The sequence below is a fragment of the Gallus gallus genome, chromosome 1 (assembly GCF_016699485.2).
Source record: "Gallus gallus isolate bGalGal1 chromosome 1, bGalGal1.mat.broiler.GRCg7b, whole genome shotgun sequence".
Taxonomy (NCBI): domain Eukaryota; kingdom Metazoa; phylum Chordata; class Aves; order Galliformes; family Phasianidae; genus Gallus; species Gallus gallus.
This window is the reverse complement of record NC_052532.1, coordinates 91,857,846-91,882,210: the sequence shown is the minus strand read 5'-3', so window position 1 is coordinate 91,882,210 and position 24,365 is coordinate 91,857,846. Positions and strand designations below refer to the sequence as shown.

The 24,365-nt window shown below is 38.7% G+C and overlaps 1 protein-coding gene across 18 annotated transcripts in view; it reads left to right on the top strand.

Annotated features, from left to right (window-relative positions):
* POU2F1 (POU class 2 homeobox 1) overlaps positions 1–24,365 on the top strand; it is a 121,827-nt gene that overhangs the window by 72,127 nt on the left and 25,335 nt on the right. For 5 of the 18 annotated variants that reach the window (XM_040670481.1, XM_040671403.2, XM_015295868.4 and 2 more), the window contains 6 exons: positions 490–543; positions 2,158–2,277; positions 3,940–4,119; positions 11,294–11,420; positions 20,346–20,440; positions 22,699–22,872. In XM_040670481.1, the coding sequence (XP_040526415.1) occupies positions 490–543; positions 2,158–2,277; positions 3,940–4,119; positions 11,294–11,420; positions 20,346–20,440; positions 22,699–22,872 (750 nt within the window). 18 annotated transcript variants of the gene reach the window in all.

Here is a 24,365-nt window from a genome sequence, read left to right as displayed (position 1 = left end):
TGAAGACTGCAAGTAGTTGAATGTTTTGATCTATGGAGGAGTTCTATACTGTGGGTTTTGTGCTGTGCAAGTGATTGCTCCTTTTTTTTTATTTATTTTTATGAGGAAGCAAGTGAGTGCAATGTGCACATTTGGGGTAAGATCCATTCTGAAATATTAGCAGGATGATGGGTAGGGTGTATCTCCCTCCCATGAGGCGTGGATATTTGTACAGCAACAGGGAGCAGTTAGTCTGTCAACCCCAAAATGCTCTGTTTCTACTCAGTTTCATTTTAATATTTGGATCCCATGGCAGGAATACCCTTCCCCAAAAGGTAGACAGATAAGACTGAAAGCGTCTTATCTGTCTGAAAAACACTGAAAGAGTGAAGTGTTAGAAGGACAGGCGTTGTTCTTGGGGTAACTTTTTGTTGCGATGGGGTAGTTCCCTCTTACACTTAGTTTCCTGTAGATTCAACATATCACTTCTGTTTTTGCACTGTGTTGTAGGTCCAGCTCGCTGGAACAAGTTTACAGGCTGCTGCTCAGTCCTTAAATGTACAGGTAAAAACTGTTTCCATCTGCTGCTTGCCCTTCTCTTGTTCTGCTTTCCAGAGAACGTTTTGGTCCTGTTAGAGATGGCCTTGAACCTATGAGATGTTGCTTTGTTTCCTCATTTTGACTGGTCTTGCAGGCAATAGGTATAGATGGATATAGTTCCACTAGTGTAAATGAGGATCAGCATTGTAAGCATTCAGAAACTGAGATGGCTAAAACATCCAGTGAACATCATTTTATTCTGACTTGCAGATGTTGTAATTTGTCATGAAAGCCGTAAAACTCTCGGAATGTTCCATGTTCTTCCACTTAACCTATTTTCAGCATAGCAAGTATTACTTTGTTTTTATTTCTAGTGGTTGGATATAGAGGTGTAGTGTAAGATTAGCTATGCAATCTGGCTAGTATAGATTGCTTGTATAAATAACACGTAGTAAATTTACTATAAGTCAGAGTAATTGTTCAATAATGTATGTGAGACAACAGAGCTTACAAACTTAGGATGCTAAACGCTTCAGTGTATCAGTTAATGTGCCACTTCCTCTCAGTACTATATTAAAGGGCAAGGGACATAGTATTATTGAAAACTGGTTTCAGCATTGCTTGTTATTAAAGAACGTAGGTAGTGCATTACATGAAATGCAATAGAATGTGGACCCACTTATACATAATAACAATCTGGAAAGAAGAGGAGGTATAGTGACCTTCCTTTCTAAGAGGAAGGAGGCAGAAAATTGCCTTGGTTGCCATGGTAAACTTCCATCCCTGAGAGAGATGTTGGCAAACAGGCTGTATCTCCAGTGCAGAATGTTTACAGTCCTGCGCTGTAATTATCGCTCAATGACTGGCAGAATTAATCAGAGCCTTTATGTTAATTAGCCTGCTCTGCAGTCCCCAAAACAGGTGGTGGAAAATATGCAAATCTATGCAGAATTTTAATGTTCTGCATAACCAGTTTTAATTATCATAAAACTCTCTTCCCCTCTTCATGCACTTGCTTTTCCTCCCTCGTGTCTTTGCAATTTCTTCTGTTTAAAAAACAACAAACCATTTAAAATAAAGCAGCGTTCAATTAAATAAACACTAAACTTTGATTATTTAGAAGCACTGTATGTACTGTGCTGTATGTACTGTGCATTTTGCTGTAAGTGGATAAACCTATGAGGATTTTTCAAACTAGTTCTCTATCAGCCAACGATGTGATGATTTCGAGGTCCAGGATGCAGACACAGAAAATAGAAACAATCTCCTTTCTCTCGTTCCATTGTTGAGGATTTTAGGCAGTGAATAATTTTAACAACCTTTTTCTTTCTTTATGGTGCAAGGTAGCGTCAGCTTCAGTTGCACTGCATAAAATGAAATGAGATCTGAAAATAATGTCAGAGCCACGAAAGACTTGCGAGTCTCTTTTTGTTTAAACCGCGTTACCTACAGACATGTTTGAGCGATCATAGCTGAGATGGTGGGCACATAAAGCCATTGCTTAAACCCACTCTTAAAATAAACCCAAGGGCTTTTTGTATGCAGATGAAAGATTTTTATTGTGCAGTGCTCACATAGCAGTGTTAGACATTAACATCTGTTTTACACTATAAAGAGTTGTATTTTTTTCTGTCCTAGTCTAAATCTAATGAAGAATCTGGGGACTCTCAGCAGCCAAGCCAGCCTTCCCAGCAGCCTTCAGTGCAGGCGGCCATACCCCAGACCCAGCTCATGCTGGCCGGAGGACAGATCACTGGGGTAAGACTTACCTAAGCGTACTGGTAGCAAGCCTCCTGTCTGGCAGATGATGGCAGTACTGCTGTCCCTGTAGAATTAGCAGAGAAGGTTACTGTCATTTCCTTTCACGTAGGAGGAAGTTGGTGTGAAAGAGGGACCAAGAGGGAAAATATTTTCTTACGAAAAGGCACCCTTTGGTCTGGTTTTGTTACAAAGTATTTGCATTAAAAAAAACTCATCTACAGTGAAACTTAAAGCTGGTGTGCCCAAATGAATTGATGACATTACTGCAAGAGTGATATGAGACATGCAAGCATGAGATTAAATTGTATTGGATACTTGAGTTATGACGAAGAAACAAAACGATGGAACTGCTGACATTAATTTTCTCTTCTCATCCAGATTTCTTTTTAAGTAACTGTAGTGATCTGTGCCTTGAGCTTATTCAACTCCTCTGTTTTAGCCTACCAATTCTGAGTTGTTAATTGCAAGGTTTTCTGAGGAATTGTGGATTAGCTGTTGCTTAAGGATTATTGATGCTTCTAAATTGTTCTAAATGCCGTTAGTGAAAACAAAAAAGAAAGTTCTGTGAATGGGCTGGTTAGGTTAGACATCTTGCTTCTGTGTTATCAACTTTCCATCTTTAACAGTGTCCATGTTAATAAGGAATGTAAGACAGTTGTTCTAGTGACGTATTTAGGATTTGAACCGTTAGGTGAGGTCATCTCTACAGATGAATGAAACTGTCTTAATTTCCATGTTCAATTGTTAAATCTTGTAAGCCAGTTTGCAGCCAACATCCTATTTAGTTCTGGTTAATTTAATTTGAAGGTTTTAAAAGTAAGACTGTTTTAATAATATGCTGGGTTTTAATAACTTATTTTTGTCATTCTCAAAAAATAGCAGTTTCTTTTATTTTGAGTGTTTGCAGTAGTGGAACATAGGACTTCGGGTCTATGCAGATATGGATTGTAGTAAATGTGAGCGTCAAGATTCATTTACATGTAAAGGAGAGACTGCTGCCACCTGTTTCACAGAGATAATGTGTGTTTGGGAAAGGAAAGGGATGTAAACTTGCCAATTCTATTCTATTCAATAAAAAAAAAAAAAAAACAGATGGGGAGACTTGGAGAAAAACAAATGGAGCTCATGTTCTTTACTTATATCTTAGGGCATAATGGAAATGATGGAATATGGCAGGGATTCATGCTAATGTGAAGCAGCTGGGGTGTTATCAGTTTGTTCAGTAGCCACAGCCAACATTCCTGCTTCTCATTCATCTGGCTAATCACTCGCTGTTCTTCTGGGTGTAAATTTCCTTTCAAGGCTTGGCAATACAATTCTTTTCTTTTGCTTGCTACTTAATTACCTTTTTCCTGAATCTCCTGGTAGAGTTGAGGAGAAAACTTAGGAGTAAAATTAGATTCTGTGGATTCCAGTAAGTGCAAATGTTTCCATTCATGTGGTTTGGTTTACATCAGTTCTCTGGTAGGTTGATTCATACAATGTGTTGAGTAGCCAGCTGTCCTTATTTGCAGCCAAAGTCATTGACTAGTTCATGGCTAAATTGTAGTAATAGTTCTAGGAACGTCTGGTTAATATAACTAGTAATGAGCTAGCTAATGACTTTGTAGCTAAAGTGGCTCTTTCCATTATTAATGGCTGTTTTCTAATTATTTATAGCTCACGTTGACGCCAGCCCAGCAACAGTTATTGCTACAACAGGCGCAGGCACAGTTGCTGGCAGCTGCAGTGCAGCATTCAGCCAGTCAGCAGCACAGCGCTGCTGGTGCCACCATCTCGGCCTCTGCTGCAACGCCGATGACGCAGATCCCTCTATCTCAGCCAATACAGATTGCACAGGTGAGGCTTGAGAGGGTGGAAAATGAAGTTTAACAACTTGCATCGTTGTAGTAATATTTTTATTCCTTATTCAGTGAGTGTCGAGAATCTTTTGAGGTACTGTTAGTATTTCCTTGTTCCATCCTTACCTCTGAGATTGATAGGTATAGCTAAGAATGTAAACCAGCTGCTTATCAGTTCCATTGAGCTCCTGAGTTAGTTCGAGAATCTGTCCAGATGGGATGTTTTCTATATTTCCTTCCTTGTAGTTAGCTTGAAAGGGAGAGAAATGAGTGTAGAAAGATGCGCATAGAAAATGCCACTGTTGAGACCTATGTATGGGGAGGAATGCCCACAATATCACAAAAGATGTTGCTTGGATCCAAACAACAAAATGAGAGAGCTGTATAAAGGCAACTTGACAGGTTTGTTTGCTATTTGGACTTGGTGCTTAATGCTGAGAGTACAGCGACAAAGAATTGGCACTCCTGTTTTTCCTGAGAAAATCTTGCCAGAATGAGTCCAGTGTTGGAATCTGTCCAATTTTATGGACTGCTGCTAACAACCTGTTAATTCTTTACTCTGAAGAACTGCTTGCCAAGGAAATCTTGCTTACTTTAATCTTTCAGTATTGGCTTAATTTAGTTTTGAGAATGCAGCACCAGTGACTCAAAACTTAGCGTGTGTGGTGTTTAAACTCTGTAGACTTCTAGACAAGGGTAACCAAGTGTAGATCACAGACATCATGAGTACTACCTGTAGGCTATTGTGTTGTCAGCATTGGAGTCCATCTCTTCATAGACTAAGGTTCTTGGTATGTAATACTACAGTTTGATTGGTTTAGTGGTGCAAAGTATGTTGGGTATGTAATCTTCATGGTTACTTCTTACAGCGAGCAGCCTTTTAAGACTGGCTGAGACTTCCTATTCAGAATATTTTCACTTGTATTCAACTGGGGTGAAGTGTCTAAGAAGTGAAGATGAGAGATGATTAGCAAAACAATGGAAACGTCACAATTATTTGTGAAGTCCACTGTTGAAACGTGCAATTCCTTTATTGCAGTAGTCCACCAGTGGGGTGAGAGCCTGGTTCTATCATCACTTTTGCATCGGCTGAAGTGGACAGGCTCTGTGGTGCTGTTCTGAAAGTTCTGACCTTTATGGCTGTCCTTTTAGAGGCCACTGTGGTGCCAAACCAAAAGCCCAAATTCAAAAGCCAGTACCGACAATGCCCACTAAGCCTCTTGGTGCACTGTGACACTTGAGTCACGTGAACAAATGACTGCGTTTAGCAAAGGATTCCAAGTCAATGTCATGATTTGGAGGTGACTCAGGAATGTACCATTCAAGGAAACTTTTAATATCCAAGACCATCTTTGTTCTATTAAGTACTTGTATGTAGGCAATGAAGGAATGGAAGAGGAAGTTGATGTTCAGCATCCAGCTGCAATCTGTGCATCTGTTAGAGTTTCTATCTGATATTATGAAAGTCTTTTAACCTGAACTGAAATGATCCGTAGTTGTGCCTCTTGTTCTCCACCTGTGCAGCCTAAGATAATGAGGTCTGCCTTACTGAACCAGTGTTAAAATTTCCTATCAAATCTGTGCCTTGACTTTTCTGGCTTTACACTTGTCGCAAATATGCCAGCAAAGTGGTTGATACTTCTAGAGATGGTTTTGTGCGTGTGCGAGATGGTGGTATCCTATTCTTTCACTGTGTTGAGATGCTGTGGAAGTATGTGAAGCATTTACAATTACTAGTTCAGCACTGTGGTTTTTTTTCTCCAGAATTTAAAAGTCTTCAGAGAAGGATTTGAGTAGAGTTGAAACCATCACGCATATGCCATCAAATAGACAACTCACTTCAGAAGATCTGATTTTGTGTGCTTGAATGAGCTAAAGGTTCTCTTGAAACAAATACCAAGTGATCATGCAGTTGGCACCATATAAAGTGTATTTGTAGTGCAAGTGGAACAAATTAAAGTTTCACTTACATACTGAGAGATTCCTAATTTCTTAAACATTAGGTTTAACAGTTCATTTCAGGATAGTTTGTTCCAGTTTGTGTAGCTTGGTTGATTATTTTGCTTCCTCTTATCATAAAAGTGCAGGGTGTAATTTTGCAGCTGTTGGACATAATTTGTGATGTTTTATGGAAAACTTCCACAGTCTAGGTTTGTAGTTGGATAACACTTTGCTTTTTGACCCATCTCAACACCTTTCTGTGAGCGGTGCTCAGCTTTGTGTTGCTATTGTAAACACATAGCTGATTACACAAATAGCTGAGTGTTTATTTTATTTGATGGTTTTTGAATAATTGATTAACTGGCAGGTCTCTTCAGCGGGGGGATTACCATATTTATTTTAATTAGCTAATTGCACAAGCATGACTTCTTTAATGTGCGCTGCGGTTAATGTAAGGTATCTGCTGCAGAAATCTGGTAAGATGTCAGTACTGCTGCTGTGAGCTGATGCTAAATTGTCACTAAGCAATTGTACCAAGTTTTGAATTCTTTGGAAATTTCTTTGCTTGTTTTCAGAATGCATCATCAGTGCTTGTATGATGTGAACTTCAAAATGGCAGAGATACTTAAGTTTGTGGTGAAGTTCTTACTTGAGATAATGGTATTGAATTTAGAACTTTGGATTTAAAAAAAAAAAAAAATCCTCATATCAAAATGTTTCACTCTTCTTGGCAGAGATAGGAATTGGAATGCTTTGATCTTTCTAACTTCATAGGAAACACCAGAAAATTTGTTTCCTCAAAAGTCCGTCCCTCTCTTTCTACATACTTGTGGAAGCATACAGATTATGATTTGGAAAACAAGGAATAGCCTAGGAAAACTGTGTCAGAGGTTGTTCACATGGTTGATGTCAGGAGACTTTTTTGTAGTGCTACAAGAAAATAATAAATCTTTCCGAAGGAATTTGAAGGATTGGTAGGGCTATGTGAGTGAATAGCCTTGGAGGTGTTGTTTCTATTCTAAGTTACATAATTATATTTCTACATTTAAACAAGACTCAGTCAAGACACCATTTACCTAAACAGATGTAGAGAAAAAGATTACTTAGGCCAGTTCTCTTGACACCTTAATTTTAAAAGTTTTCTCATATTAAAGTGTAAGAGTCTGACAATAAGAGCTGCTATGGTTTAACTGGGTACCCTTAAACAAAAAGTTCTTCTATTTGTTCTTACAAATATACTGCCGTGTGGTTGTCCAACCTTTTAGCTTGCCTGGGCCGCATTGCATGAGGAGGAATTGTCTTGGCCTGCATGTATGTATATTGCTCTGAAAGTAATGCTTCCTACTTATTTCCATGGAAATGACAACAGATACAAAGAGCACAGTAACGCTGTTTGACCAAGTTGTTAGTGACGAAACTCTGTTTTTCCACATAGTCACCACCATTAGCTCTGCATTTTTTGCCGGTGTTGAACAGGAGCCTGCATGCTGCACTTGTAAAAATAAATAAATCTGTACCAGTGGAGGTGACTCACTGTCACTGTTGTCACTGCTGGAATGCATCTCTCACCACTTCGCTGTGCTGACATCCACTGTTTGGTCTCTACGGCCATTCAGTAAGCATTCATCAATGTGATTGGGTGCCATTTTTCCTGCATGGAGGAATTCAGTTCCACACCTATGCTCCCATGTCAGACACCGCTTTGTCAGACTACCCCTCTTCAGCCATCTGTCACACAGCAAAAACGTGGGAAGGTTCAACCTCTACTGCCATACCACACCAGCATCTGCCTCTGACGTTGTGGGCCAACGTAATAAAATAGGAGGCATTACTTCTGGAGCAGCCATCATAAAATACAGTATAGTCAATGTATGTAAACTACAAAACTTATTTTGATTTTTTTAAATGTTTTTTTATTAAACATACAAGAAAGAGGAACAAAGCCAAAAAAATAGTGGAATATGTGACCTACTCTTGAATTTCTTTATCAACACAGAAGGCATGGCTGCATATTCTTCTCCATTCACAGGACTGTGTTTAGGACTGTGTTTAGATCAAAATGTGTAACATTATTTGCCATCACTTGAGCTGGCACCGTGCTGTGCCCTGGTTTCAGCCCGGTTGGTGTTAGCAGCACACTGATGTTCTGTTGGTGGTGAGGGCCTAGGTGGGCTCCTCAGAGGGAAGAGCCACTGCCATGAGGGCCTGGTGTAGCAGGGGGTTGGGTCACATTGCAGGCTGTGCTGGGCTGCATGCAGGCCCATAGGCTGGACATGTCTGCCCTACCATGTACGTTGTCCTGGCTTTTAGTACTCCTGGTTTGTTGGTTTTTTATATGTATTTCTTTCTCTTGTGGTGGTTTTTCAAATCATTTGAGATATACTGTGTCATTTGGGAATTTCTAATTAGCTTGCTTAAGAGGAGGAGGCCCACTATCTCTGTCCATACTTTTTTCCTCAAAACTTTTTTCTTAACTCTGCTTTTTGGATTTATACTTTTTTTTGTTGTTATTTTCATCTTTTAGTCTCTCTTCATTTCTCTTTTTTTTTCCACCCAAGGTTCTCTGTAGTCACCTTGCCCTACTCATTCTGTTTCTTCCTCTGCATTTAGTCCTCACATCCAGTTCTGTGTGATACCTGCTGTTCTGGAGGGTGTGCTCAGTCTGCGAAGGTAACCAGCAGAGTAATGAGTATCAATAAATGAGTGAAGGTTTGTGTTGCATCAGGCTGAAGAAGTAGGAGATTTTAATAACATTTTTAGCCAATATAACTTCAACATGAAGCCAGAAGAAACTTGGAACGTTCCTGGGAAAAAAGGAAGAAGCCTATCTTTTAAGGAAGGAAATTAGCCTCGGTTCTGTAGGAATGGTTGCAGTACTTACCAAATTTTCCAAAAGCAAACAGTACTATCAACTTCAGAAACACTCTGTGCTGTGGGGCCTTTTTTGTTATTTTGCTATTTTCTTCTAGAATAAAACTTTCCATTGTTTGGTCAATGCCATCTGGTGTCTGTCTGCCATATTATGATTCTGCATGCTTTTGACTTAACTTGATGAAGTTGCCTCAAGTGTTTTATGGCCAATGCCTTTGTAAATGCAGGTTAAGTAGTCATTTTCTTGTAATGCGTGTTTTGTGGTCTCCTGAGTCAGTGGATTCTTTAACTCCCTAAGCTGCCTTCCTGACACTCCCATCCCACCTCCTCAGAAGATTGTTGGAGCTTCTAAATCTTAGTTTAGCATCTTAAAAATAACATAAGAACCCAGACAGATATATTTTGCAAATGGTTGTTTTGTTTGTTGTAATAAGTTATCCTTGACGCTGTCTTGACTTTTCAGCACTGTCTCTGCTGCTTAGCAGTTAATGACCTTTCACATCTGCTGGCAGAGCAGCTTGTGTGAGTGCTTAGTAACCTTCATCAGTCAAAAATGCATGGTAGTTAGTTTACAAGCCTTAAGAAGCAGGTCTTTGTTAGTCTGACTCACTTTCATTTTGCTTACACTTAGAGGTATGTTAACATGAGCAGCTCCATTCATGCAGTCCTACTGAGTGCTGGTATAGGAGTGGCCTGGTGTTGTTAGCCTTTGGACACAGGTAGACCAGGCTGAGGCTTTCTGTCAGCAAGCAGACACTTGAGTATCTAAGCAACTCACCTGAAAGAAAGTTTTGGGCAGCTTTTTGATTTTGTTTTAATTGGAACTTGTAAATATAGGAGATATTTCTGACTTTAATCTACCTGCTTGGCAAGCAGGACACTCCTTGAAATAGCTTCTTCTGGGAAAGATTCTGCCTGTGTGTACGGATAATTTGTGCAGATTACTGTTGTTCTGCTAGTTAACTTTATACTGTGCCTCAGCTTTCAAATTGCAGTTACTCTTGTTATCTCCCTCTCTGAAGAAGTTTTAAAAGGCTACTTTGGTGTGATTTTTATTTCGTAGTTCTGCTTTTTTATTCTCCAGCTAAACAAGTTGAACCATTTTTCTTGATGATTCAGTTCCTCAGAGATCAGCATTTATGTTAAAACCAATCAGTTATTAAAAAAAAAACAACAGTTCTGAATGGTTTAAATACATAAAAGTAGAGTTCGGCAATAGTGCAGTGTTTGGGTAGCTGTATCTACTACACTTACTGTAATTTGATTGAAAACTGATCAAATGTATTTGTTTACTATTTGGGTTATCTGATTCCCAAAGTTTGACCTGAACGACTAGAGTGCAAGCAAGGAATCTGTGTAATTTTTGCTTTCTTATTACTAATTAAAATGGTACTTGCAGATTATTGTTATAAACAAAAATACATAGGCTGCTCTGAAAGCAATGCCTCCTATTTATTTCCACAGAAAATGTAAAGATGCAAAGAGCACAGTAACACTGTTTGATAGGGCAAATTCTCAGTGACAGAACACTACTTTCAACAGTCACCACCGTTAGCCTTGCATTTTTGCCTGTGCTAAACAAGAGCCTGTATGCCATGCTCAAAAATCTGCACTAGTAGAGGTGACACACTGTCTCTGCCACTGCTACTGAAGCACCACCCACTGCCTCACTGTGCTCACATCCACTGTTTGGTCTCCATAAACATTCAACAGGCATCAGTGAATGTCAGTGGGTGCCATTTTTCCACATGGAGGAGTTCAGCAACACCCCTTTGCTTCATACATATTCCCATGTCAGACTGCCCCTCTGCTGCTCTCTGTCACACAGCAGCAACATGTAATGGGATATTGGTGGGAGGGTTCAGCCTCTACTGCTATACCACCAACATCTGCCTTTGCAATTGTGGGCCAACATAATAAAACAGGAGGCATTACCTTCAGAGCAGCCCTTGTAGCTCCTTGTGAAAATGTGCTGGGTTTGTTAACAATGAATGTTGTAACAGAAGTTGCATCCTTAAACATAAGTCTTAAAAATACAAGTGCTGACAAGTATTTGAGAACTTAGACATTTTGGTTGAGTGGGAGGGGAACTGGTATTTTTTTAAATTAAAGCAGAACGATGTTAGAAATATTTTGCTGTGTTATTTGGCAAGCAGTTTTTGTTAGTTTTGTGGGGGGTTTTTTTGTAGGGCAGTGAAATTCACAATACCAGTCTAAAAGGTATTTTAGTAGCAAGACTGCTGTATTTAACATATAGTTTAATTAGGAATCGTGGCTGACATAAATGTGTAACAACAGCTCTTCTTCCTTCTTCTTTTTTTCCTCTTTTTTTTTTTTCCCCCTTCCCCTGTTTCCTTAAGGATTTGCAGCACTTGCAGCAGCTTCAGCAGCAGAATCTCAACCTGCAACAGTTTGTGTTGGTGCATCCAACAACCAACTTGCAGCCAGCACAGTTCATCATCTCACAAACACCGCAGGGGCAGCAGGGTAAGTGCTCCTTGCCAGAAAAGAAAATCATACATAGCTTTATTGAGGAAAAAGTGGAACCAGGGAGGTTTATACACCTTTATCTGTTGATATTCCCTGGAAAAAGTAACAGTATTGCAATTAGGATTCCTATCTAATAGGGTGGCCCTTTCTGGGTATTAGATCTCAGCGTCATGAAAGTTTGTGTAGCTGACTTCTCAAGGAGAAACAATCCAGAGATCATGTTATGCGAACGTTTAGCAACAAGGACTCTTGGGAAATACTGCATCGTGAATTTCTGGGTGGGTTCTCAAGAAGGAAGGAGTGATACCAAGTTTTTACATTGGTAGATAGTGATAGGACAAGGGGAAACGGTTTTAAACTAAAAGATGGGAGATTTAGATCAGATGACAGGAAAAGTTTTTGCTTAGAGAGCACTGAGGCGTTGGCACAGGATGCCCAGAGAAGCTGTGGATGCCCTGTCCTTGGAGATTGTTCAAGGCCAGGTTGGATGGGGCCCTAGGCAACGTGATCTAGCTCCTGATTTAGTGGATGGCAGCCCTGCATGCAGCAAGGTAGGTGGAGCTAGATGATCTTTGAGATCCCTTCTAACCCAAGATGCAAGTCTATTGAATTCTGTGATTCCATGGATTCTCTGATTCTAAGGAAGCCTACTGGGAAGACAATTCTCCAGAATTCATAGGCAGAATCCTAAGAGGTGGAAGCCTGGAGATGTGATACGGCCTGCATTTTAAAGCCAAATCAAGGTAGTGGTAGAAAGTAGTGCCATACTAATTAAGATATTGCATAGGATCTTCACTCTAAGAACTAATTTTGCAATACATTGCAGCACTGATTGCACTCTTTATTGATGCCCTCAGACAGCTGTGTTTGGCCATGATTGATAGACTCCAATGCTGATACAATCAAATGGTCTTTTCTTCCCTTATTTTCTACGTGAACCTTTAGTTGTTCAGGTCCTGGAATCCAAAGGTTCTTGTTCAGAATGCATATCCTTCATGGCTGAAGAGTCTTCCAGAGCCTGACTGTCCTATAAAGCAGCTCTTTACACCTTATTTTCTTCTGTCTCTTTCAGGTTGTTGGGGATTTTTTGTGTGTGTGTGCACATCCTTTCTTTTTACGTAGTATGACTGGAGAACTGGCTTTCTGTTATGCTGAAGCTGAATGCACTAACATTTGAATAAAGGTCAAATAGTCAAAATTAACAAAAAATTAGCTTCTTCTAAGAGTACTTGATTTAGGAGACTTTTTATGTCAGCAGTGGTAGAAAACAGCTATGTGAGGTGAGGCATTTAGTGATACACTACTTTCTTGAAATGAGGCAGAATTTAAAAGCTTTACATACAGTTTTTAGAAGACATCAAACTTCACCAAAGTTTTGTTCAGGGATCTTCATGGTTGTTTAAACTTTAAAATACTACTTTACGGAAATAACAAGCAAAAAAAAAACATTGCTTTGAAAAATTTAGCAATCATTATTCATATCTGCCTACAGTTTTCAGAGTATTTCTCCTGGGTTTTCTAAAATACTTCTGAAGATGCTTCTCAAAGGGTGGTGGAACTATCAGAAGCATATTTCATTCATCTCTCAACATGAGTTTTGTATTATAGAATTGAAGGGAAGGTTTTTGTTTTAAATCTTCTGAAGTAGAATAGCTACCAGAAGATGTTTTCACAGTTTATTCTGCAGGGAACTGCTCTGAAAGTGATTTCTTTACTGCGGTTGAGACCTGCATATTGCTGTCATCACTGACGCAGTGTGTGTAGAAACACCATGTTTTACTGGTAATGTGCAGCCTGGACAACTGAATAGTTCAAAAATATAGGAAGATTTATATTCTGTATTCTGACCATCAGCCTCTGGTGTGTGACAGCTTTCCAAACTGAAATGCTTGAATGGATCTAATTTTCTTCATGAGCACTCAATGATAAAGCAAGATGTATGTCATAATAGTCCTTATCTCACTTTCTAGGTATGACATTCTGCAGTATTTCATAGTTATTGTTAGACAGTCTCGAACAGTATGTTATCATTTATAAGAAAGATTGAGAAAATATGTATTTTTATTTTATCATTTCTGTTGAGCAGACTTTACTATTTTGTTCTTGTCCTATTGCTCCATTAGTCAGCTTCATAAAGTAAAAAATATTTTGGAGAAACTAACGTAGATGTTTCTTTAAGACATTCAACTTTTTGGATGCCTTATAGGTACTGTGTGCAGCTTTATATATTTGCATCCACTTAGTAACTAAAATAAAAGTTCATATTTATAGATTATCTATTCTGGAAGAAATCTGTTGCTTTATACACTACACTGCATGTTTTGTGCATGTCACATAGTTATGTGCATGAGAAACATTTTCAATACGTAAAATTAGCATTGAGGCAAAGGGATGAAGAATAACATCACTAAGCAGGGTCATAGAAGACATGTAAAGATTAGGTAGAGAGAAGCATCTCCTGCTTGAAGAGATGGTGGAGGCAGAGTGACGCAGTCATCAGTAACCTTATATACATTCTTGGAAGGAACTGAATTTGGTGGCTTAAATGCTCTTAAGGGCTAACTTGCAAAATTTTTCAGAAAATTCAAAAACCAAATGTTAATTAAAAAATCAGTTTGTCATTCTGCTTTCTTCAATGCATAGATCACAGTAGCAGGTGTGAAATTCTTCCTTAAGCCCGCTGCTCTGTCTGTAGTGTAATTTTTACACGTGATTTCTAGTTATACGGGAGCTTGTATATATTAAAAAAAATTGTAAAGTTTTGTTTCTCATAGCTTATAATAGCACCATACCCAAAGGAACTGTTTTAAGCCTCAGCAGATAAGTAGAAGACTAAGTGGAAGTAGAAATTTGGAATAATTTCTTCCTCAGAACAATTATCTCCATATTTTGTTAAAATTACAGGCAGGAGCACAGCACCTGATATTCTTTATACCTCATGTGTCTTGTATTCTGTGAAGTAATAGATTTGTTTCTAGAATCACCAGTTCTGTGTCCTTTACTGTAAGTGTAGCTGCTTTTCGAGAATATTGCACTTGAATGACCGTTTGCCTTTCTACTTGGAAGATACTGCCAATAAAAGTTATATTAGTAAAAATCTGAATGGAGAGGGGAAATGGTGCTGTGTTTCTTTTAAATTCATCCTGTGTACAGAAGATAAGGTGTGTGGAAAGACTGTATCATTGTCGAGGAGAGAACTGGTTTAGAAACATGAGATACTTCTAAGGAAAGCCTCCAGAAAAGCAAATGTGGAAGAAAAGTTCCTGTTTAGCTTTAAACATTGAATCTGAGCCTACCTATTCTCAGGTTATTGCTGTTTATAACTAAAGACCTTCTTTGATTTCCTTTCTTATTGTAAAAATACCTGGTATGATGGCAGCAGGCCAAATTCATTCCTGTCCTCAGATTCTTTCTAGTTGTGTTTTGGAATTAAAAAGAAAAAAAAAACTCTGTTTCTTCTTAGATACATCAAATTTGTAACAGGCAAGTGTTTGTCTCTTCTGAGACTGTGTACCTGCAGTGCGCTTGCAGGACTCCTCATTATTTTGTTACTAATGTGCTGTGTGATCCAGGTGCGAGTGCTTTGGTGCCATCAATATGCAGATAAAGACATCTAGCTCTTCATTCTCAAGAGCATCTTAATGACAGTATATTTGGTGGCTCAACAGTTGAATAACATGTAACTGACTCATATTCATTCCCCAAACAAGAGGGAAAAGCTTAAATTGGAATCAGGAATAACTTGAGAGAAGTGATTCAAAGGATGATTTTTTTTTTCCCCCTCTAGGCTACAAGTATTACATTACCAAGATATGAATTAAGTCCTTAATATTTATTACCTGCTTTGAAATAAAGTCTTCAGAGCTAACAATCCAGATAGCATCAGTAGGTAAAAATGTAGATTTTCATAGTAGTTGGGTGCCAGCACCTTTACATGGATCACTGAAGAGATACTTCTTCAAAACTACAGTTTACCAGCTTCAGCAGGTATGCATCCATATTCTTGAACTGATCCTAAAAGTTAACTGGATACTGCCAAAGGTGCAGCAGCATGTAGTGGTATAATATCTGTGCAACATATTTGTAGGAATCTGTAGATGAGCACTTTCTCTACTGTGTTGATTCGCAGTATGATTTCAGCTCTGAGTCCCCACTTTAGAAGATCTGGATTAGATAAAATGAGGTACGCCAAAGTGACCAGGAGTTTCTTTGCATTAAGAGTGATCAATGAAGTTGATCAAATAACACTGTATGTAATGTGTAGTCTAAAACTTTTTTGCTTTTTTTTTCCATTTAATCAGATTATGATCATTTAACGTTTTGCTTTGTATGCCGACTTCCAGGGTACATCTGTGAGAAAATGAACAGCTTTGGCAGAGAAAAAGCAGTCAAGTTTTTCATCAGTGAAAGAATTCACTCTTTTAGGGAGCTCAGAGATAAATTATGTATTATGATTCTGGGCAGACTTTTTAAAAATTATGCTGAAAAAATTTGCACTTCAATGTTTGCTTAGTTTTAGACAATAGCAACTAAACTCCAGATCGGTCCTTAGGGGACTGTTGGATGGCAGAAAGTCTTTGGCTTGAGCTGTTATTCACATTACTTGTAGATATTAGAGGAAAAGTTCTGGGTGATTGTAGATGCCTTTATTTTAAGTATTTAAAACAAAATTAGATCCCTCTAAAACACCAGACTTTTCTTGCATGTAACCTTCTCTACACCCATACAATTATCCATACAATCAGTTTCATATAAATGATTTCTTTTCCATTATTAGTGCAGTAAAACTGCTGGACTCTTACTATTTCTGACCCTCTGTACTGGGTTCTACCTCTGTAAAGTTAGATATGCAAGTACAGTATTTCTTACGGATTAAAAAAAATAAATAAAATCACATAGGTCAAAAGGGGCCTATAGAGATGGTGAAATGTTCTTATCAGTCTGTCCCATTAACAGTAATGGTGCTCAATGGCTGGTCTAGTTGATTTTTTTTAACATCTTCAAGTCTAGAGATTCTTCAGTCCCTTCTCTCAGTTTAAAAAAGCATAACAAAAAAAAAAGCCCACTCACACAAAACCGCCTAGAAAAACAACTCTTTTTCTTTATATCTAGTTGGAGTTTTCCATGTTCTTGCTTCTATCTGTTGCTGCTTACTACTGTGCACACACTCAAGGAGAGTCCATTTCTATCCTTGAAGACAGCAGTAGCTGAGCAAAACAGGTCTATGGTGCATTCCTTGTGTGACTGTTAGACTTGCTAGCCATTTTGATAGGCCTTGAATGTATGAAATCTGGGGTGTCATTATATCTTGTACTGGAGATATACTGGGCAGCCCAGTGCAGACTGGACATGATGTTTTTGGTACGGTCTTACTTAGGTAGGATTAGTGTCCTACCTACTGACTGTGCTCTTACTAATTAATACAACCTAAGATGTGATTGTTAAAAGGGTGTAGAGCTGATTTGTATTCAATTTGTTCCCCCTCCCCCCCCCCACAAGATGTTTTTCTGCAAAACTATTCTCTAGACTGTAAGTGCGCAGCCTGTATTGCTGTACAGGGCTATTCTAGCTCATATCCAGGACTTTGTATTTTCTTCCATTGATCTTCATGAGGTTTCCATTTGTCCATCCAGCCTGGACCCTAGCTTCTAGTCAACTGACTGCTCTCCTATTTGTTGTTGTCCACAAGCATGCTGAGAGAATGTTCTGCCCTATTGTCCATTTTAGTAATGAAGTCAATAAACAGCATTAGCACCAGTATCAGTCCACAAGGAAGCAAACAAGTCTGAAACACCAATGCTACTGCAGTTACCTAAAAGGTGCCATTTTGGACTTAAACTGCTTTTTTAAAGGCTATGCTAAGGGCTCTGTGCTGTCGCTGAAGTTTTCTTGGACCAAAGCATGGGGAGTAATAGTCTTGGGGAAAAAAACAAGAGCAAAACTTAAACAAGTCTTGTCTGAAAAGAGCTAAACTGCAGCTGCCCACCTGAGGAAGTTAATAAGAGTGAAGTATACATGACAACTGTTTGAAAAGTCAATGAGAGAGATGTCTGCTTTACCAAAACAGTTCAGCTGCTTTCTCTGATTCCTAATTATTACTCTGGTCATCTAGAGGTTTAACTTTTTCTTTCTCCAGTTTCTGCCTGAGGGACTTAACATCAGTATTTAAGTAGGGTAAAATGACATAAAAACTATGTGTATGAAACATGTTCAGGATATTTTATTCTGTCCTTCTGTGATAATTACTTCAGAATATATGAGCAAGAATAAAATGAGGAAAAGCCTAGTCATCGTGTCCTCTTTAACAAAAGTGTTATTGCCAGAAAAATATCCTGTGGGATTTCTTTGAGGGCATTCATTCACAGAGCCAGCTGGTATCACAGGATGGCCTGGGTTGGAAGGGACCTCAAGGATCATTAATATTCAACCCCCCTGCCACAGCTAGGGCCACCAACCTCCGCATTTAATATTAGACCAGGCTGCCCAGGGCCCCATCCAATCTGGCCTTGAACAATTACAGGGATGGAGCGTCCACAACCTCTCTGGGCAGCCTGTTCCAGCACCTCACCACTCTAGTAGTAAAGAACTTCCCCTTAACATCCAACCTAAAACTTCCCTCCTTCAACTTAAAACCATTTCCCCTTGTCCTGCTGTTATCTACCCTTTTAAAGAGTTGACTCCTCTCCTGTTTATAGGCGCCCTTTAGGTACTGGAAGGCTGCAATGTGGTCACCCTGCAGCCTTCTTTTCTCCAGGCTGAACAAATCCAGCTCCCTTAGCCTATCTTCATAGGGGAGGCACTTCAGCCCTCTGATCATCTCTGTGGCCCTCCTCTGGACCCTCTCCAACAGCTCTCTTGTCTTTCTTGTATTGGGGGCTCCAGACCTGGACACACCATTCCAGATGGTGCCTCACAAGGGCACAGTAGAGAGGGGCAATTGCCTCCCTGTCCCTTCTGGCCACCCCTCTTCTGATGGAGCCCAGGATACCATTTGCTTTCCTAGCTGCAAGAGCACACAGATTGGTTTGGCATGATGTTCAGGACAAAGCATCACAAAACGGCAAGCCTAAGTACTCTGATTACAGTCATGAGTCAGTAAGGTGTGATCAGTGGTGTTAGCAGGTAGATTAGAGATCACATGTGGTCGCTGTCAGTTGCCTTTTTCTGTCTCATTGGTTAGCCACTTTATAGTTTCATTGTGATGCCGTGGCCCTTTCTGTTTCAAATTGTCCGTTGAAGGCAAACGTTCTTCAGTTAGAGGTGACTGTTCTCTAATTAGTAATTAGATTCAAGTAGCTGAAATAATATTTCAAGTAGACAAATATTTGCCTTGGAATAAGCATTGTATATATACTAGTAGTTAGCAGTCTTGGAATTTCTCAAACCGACCCATTCCCTCACCATGATTTTTCAGAACTACAGCCACGACATTCATTATGCAATTTGCAAAAGCAAATTTGCAAAGTTGTCTATGCTGTGCTATTATTTAGTATAAGGAGAATTCTCTTATGATTTTCATTACGTTAAAATGAATGTTAGAAGACAATTCTTCTGTAGTTTAGCATCCCTCACTAAAGATGCATTTTCTCCTGTCTACCTAGATAGTCCCAGGATGGTTTTTGCGTCTCCTGTGGCCTTACCCTCTCAAACATCTACTTTCCCACTCGCTATTTATCAAGTCCTAGTTCACGTGTTCCTTGTTTGTATTCTGCTAAAAGGTAGCTGGCTGTGAGTGGTGTGCCCTGCCAGCTTATGAGCCTGTACAGACTATATCAAACTCAAATTGTGTGGTTTTCTTTATGTTCTACTTGGTGTTCTGTCCTCCGAGTGGTCATTAGCATCTGTCTGCTGTTGCTGTGTCACCTCCCATTCACCTCCTGATTTTTAGGAACTTTATGTATTGAAAATGCTTGCTAAATGTAGAATTAATTAGTCAGAGTGTAAAATCATAGGGAAAGTTAAAAGGCATAGTCAAGAGTTACGCAGGATATCAATAGCATTATTCACAGTAAGATCAAGGGAACTGATTAACTGTAGATCTATCTTTGTCTAGTTTCTTACTCTTTAAAAATATATTTTAGAGTTGGTAACGTGGAGTATTTCAGATAACTTCTGGTTAAATTACATAGATGCAAGGGTATTTCTCAATTTCTGCAAATATTTGATAGGCCATACAGGTAGTGGGCTGTAAGAGAATTTATTTTTAGAGTGACAGCGTATTGTGTACATTGGTTGCATCAATCTCAATTGTTCTTTAGTGTTTTCATTTCATAATGGTGGGAGGCTTCATATATTCTGTGTAATGCTTATCCTATTTGTTCAATGTAAACAATGTTCAGCGTCTTGTTATTTTTACAAAAGATTACTTCTACATTTAGGCCTTGAGAAAGTTGTCACCTGGGCTTGTTTTGTCTTCTGGTGTAATTTGCTTAAGTTTGCCAGAGAAAGTTGCCTTCTTGTTAGGCAGTTGGCATGGGGCAGCATGGAGAGAAAGATCGTCAAGGAGCCTGTTTGATGTGTTTGATTATTGTTCAACCCTTTTTACTTTTACATGGCTCCTTGACTCTCAATCAGCTATTGGTTACAGGAAGTTTACCTGTGATGTCTTTAAGCTGAAAGGGGCAATAAATGCTTCCTGCACACAAAACTCGGAGAACCTCAGTCACTGCAATTGTTTCTACAGAGGAGAGTAGTGCAGATTTCTTTGTTTCACCTCTATGTCAGCATGTGTAATTCAGAAAAATACAAGGAGATTTTGGCTTGTGAAGGCCAAAGTCTGGAGTTATCTCTGCAGGGATAAAATAATGGCTTGCATCTCAGATTTCTTATAACTGATTATTTGGCAAGAGCCTTGTTTCACCTCATTCCACGTTGTAGACATTGTTCTGTAGGTAAACCCAAACTACCCATTTCTCTTTCCAGGTCTCCTGCAAGCGCAGAATCTCTTAACGCAACTACCTCAGCAAAGCCAAGCCAACCTCCTGCAGTCTCAGCCAAGCATCACCCTTGCCTCGCAGGTCAGCCTTACTTCTAGAGTATATGAGTTTCTGGGGGATTTGAATCATTGCAAGAGAGTAAGCCCTTTGTATCTCAGTTACAGTAGCAAGTACAGCTCTACTACAGGTATAAATACAGTGATAGTATTGAATTTGTTAGTCTGGATAAATTCAGTATAGAACAGAATTACCAGTAACTTCAGTTTTGTAACTTTCCACTTGAATGTGCTATATATTATTTTTTTTTCCACACACTTAGTTTTTATTTTTAGCTGAAAGTTTTCGTGTTTAGTATTTTGATTTAATGGGACTAGAGGAGCATTTGATTTCTTGTAAGGTTTTCTTGGAAAATCTATACGTTTGTGAAATTCAGAAGAGCAAGGTGTGGGCTGCTCAAAAAGAGGATTACAGACTAGTGTCTTTTTTAGAGATTGCAGTGGTTATCTGTCTCTATTCTAGCTGAGTTGTTTCACTATTATTGTCAAGTCACTGCCAGTCTTATTAGCTACCTTCTGTGAAAGTGAAGATATTGTCAGAAATGCATTAAAATATTCTGTTAGATATATGTTAAAATATTAAAGCTCTATGATTAAGCTCTCAGACAGTAAGAAAACCAATTCTAAGATTGCACGTGCCTGCAAATTTAATTTTGCTTCTCTCTGTGTTTTACTGTGCAGTTTAGTTACATGATTGCATGCTGTTTCTAAAATACTGTGTAACATCATACAGTATCTTCCTGCCTTGGTTACGTGTGAGAAATTTTTAGTCTGTAATAAGATGCCTGTGTCTAACAGAGTCATAGAAAACTACATTTTCTATTATACCACCTATAGTATTTTTCATGTGCCGTGCAGAAAATGAAATTTGTCTCACCTCTGTAGTTTCTACTTTGGTTAGCAGCATGACTCCTCACTAAAGATTATACTTGGATTTTAAAAAAGTATCAAAGCCACTAAGAGAAAGTAAATTGTATAAAGGAGATGAAGTCAATAAAAACATTGAAGTAATTATTCACTATGTTTAGCGTAAATTTAAAAATAATGGGGCACATACATCTGCAATCCAAGAAAGATCATACATGATCATATTATTTCTCAAGTAATGGAATTATCGATGTCTGACCTTCCTCTACCATCTGCTATGCATTGCACAGTACTACTGCACTAAACCAGGAGAAAAACAACAGCTACGTAAAGACTCAGTTATGTATGGAGCATTCATTTTAGAACAGCCATTTCTGGATCTTTGCAAGCTACTGTGGTGTTGCATAGTCTTGAGAAGGAATTGCGCTGAAGGCGCCTGTAGTTTCAGAGTTGGATGTAGGACATAAAAGCTAATCAGCCGAACGGAATACGATTTGAGTAAAAGATTTGTCTCTGCGTCTCAGGTTATCTATTGCATGTGAGAAGTTAGATGTTTGTACCCAAAACATGTTTTCAGTGTTTTTGCTGCACATAAAACCTAAACTGTGCAGTACCATATTTTAATGTATTTTGTTCGCCTGTTGGTATTATGCATATTAACAAATTCTTACTGCTGTATCTAGTATGTTGATATTCAGGAAGAGTGAGCCTGTGCTGACTTTCTGGAAGATTTGCCTTTTATGCAGAAGTAAAATAAGATCTAAAAGGAATTATTTTTTTGCAGGTTGCCTTTACTTAATTTCTTATATCATCAGTGCTGTCACCCTTATTGTTGGGAGTATAAACAGAAGGATTAGAGAGCGATGTACTTTTTCCTTACTCAGATTGTTGAATCATTCACAAGAGAGGGCATGAGAGGGAACTTGCTTTGTGTGCTGCCCTTTTATGTGTTCACTGTTCCAAGATTATACAGGAGAGTTCAAACTTTCGGGCTGATGACAGTCTGCCACTTCATACAAGTAGTAAATTCAGTTTTAAAATGATTAAAATTGAATGAATACCAAGCTGTCTATAGCCAATAGAACTATATCAGGTAGGAGTGTTCAGCCCTTCTTTGAGTGGCTTCCGTAGCAAATGGAAGTTGTTGGTTATCTGCTGCATTGAACATATCTTAGGTTTCTTTAATGGGTTCTGTCAGAGCCTTTAAAAGACTGTCATATTAATACAGTTTTCTGAGTTGTGTTTGCTTGTTCTTGAGAAGAATGTAGATAAATTTAAAGAACTTTCAGATTGATGGAAATGTCAAAGTCATTGATCTTTCTCACAGAAACCTCTCGTACTTTTTCTAAGGTTATTTTTTGCTGGTTATTCCTTTAAGTCTGATTTTCATGTTTTCCTTGCTCTCTATCCTAATAGCCAGCAACCCCAACACGCACAATAGCAGCGACCCCCATTCAGCCACTTCCACAGAGCCAGTCAACACCAAAGCGAATAGACACTCCCAGCTTGGAGGAGCCCAGTGACCTTGAGGAGCTTGAGCAGTTTGCCAAGACTTTCAAACAAAGACGGATCAAACTTGGATTCACTCAGGTGAGACTGCGTACCTTAGTGTCTACCAGTGTGGAATCTGAGGTCTCATCTTTCAAGTCTGGAGGGAGACTACAATTCCACCTTTTCCTAGGAGTACCTTCTTAAATAGGGTTACGCTCTGGCCTTTATGTAGGGGATTTCTAAGAAATAACAGAAAAAGCCATACATCCATCTTACATCCCTGTTGGTTTTAAAGCATAGCCATTTTCCCAGCAGGTACATGCATTTACCAGCTCCGGATGTCATTGCATGTGCACTATCCATTCTGTAGGATTTAAAATGAATGGGACAAAGCACTTTAAAGCTGCCTTCAGAAGTACAAAGTTCCAAAAAAATCCTACAGCACAATTAACCGCTCTGTGTGTTTAAAAAAAAAGTATGTCATAACTGTGGAGTTGCTTTGGTTGTCAAAGGATTTTTATCTCTCAAGTGTATTTTGCTATTAAACATCAATGATTTCTGTATTTAATGCTTTTGCTAAGGTTCCTAAACAAAACCTGAAAGGACTGTCACCTTTGAAGTTCTCTCCTTGCAGAGATGAACTGAAATCGTGGTATATTTTGTTTTGTTTAAAAGCTCAGAAATACCAATAGAGCTGAAGAAAAGTAATCTTGAATGTAGTGAAAGTGATTGAATGAGGAGTACAATTAGAAGTACAATACATTTCATTGTTCCGTTGGAGGGAAATACCACTTGGATGCAAGAGCTCTTTTATATCAATATAAAAATGAAATATTTTACTTCAGAATTAAAATAATCTGTCCAGGTAAACAATTCATTTTGTCAGGTGCCTATGTTAAGTACAGAAGTGTTTTGCCAGAAGAAATGGGAAACAAAAATCTAAGTAGGTATTTAAAAGTCTGAGCTCAGAGCAGTCAGTCCAGAATACGTGATTTGTCCACCCTTGGAATAAGTAAACCTACTCTGGCTGAAAGTATGTGCTGAAGTCAGATTTATTTTTCTGGCAGAGTTCTAAATGTTTGAAAAATCAGGGTTCATAATGAAAGTTCCTGGCAGCATCTTAATTATAACTGAAGAACAGAATGTTCCTAGTAAAATTAAGTGCATTTTGCTGGCATGTGTGCCTCCTTCTCTTCCTCTTTCCACTAGAGGGAGGTATAGAAATGCAACAGTAATAGACACACATAAAAACTGGAATAAAGCAGAGCAGAATAGAGTAAAACACAATAGCTTCCCTACAGCCCGATTGAGGAGGTTTATGTAGATCTTTAGCTATTATGTTTAGTCTGTCCTACTGTGAAATGGTTATAAAGGCTCAACTAAGACTTTTTAAGCTATGGATTAACCCTTCTTTTTTGACCCTGTTACGAATTTTTGTGGTCAGGAAAAACGATCACAGCTACTCAAGCTTGCATTTTTAGTATTTGCTTTTTAGCTTAAAAATAGCAAACAGAACAAGCAATAAAATTGCATTTGATCATTCCTGTCCTCCATTAAGTGTGTATGTATATACTTAGGCAATTCTAATAACT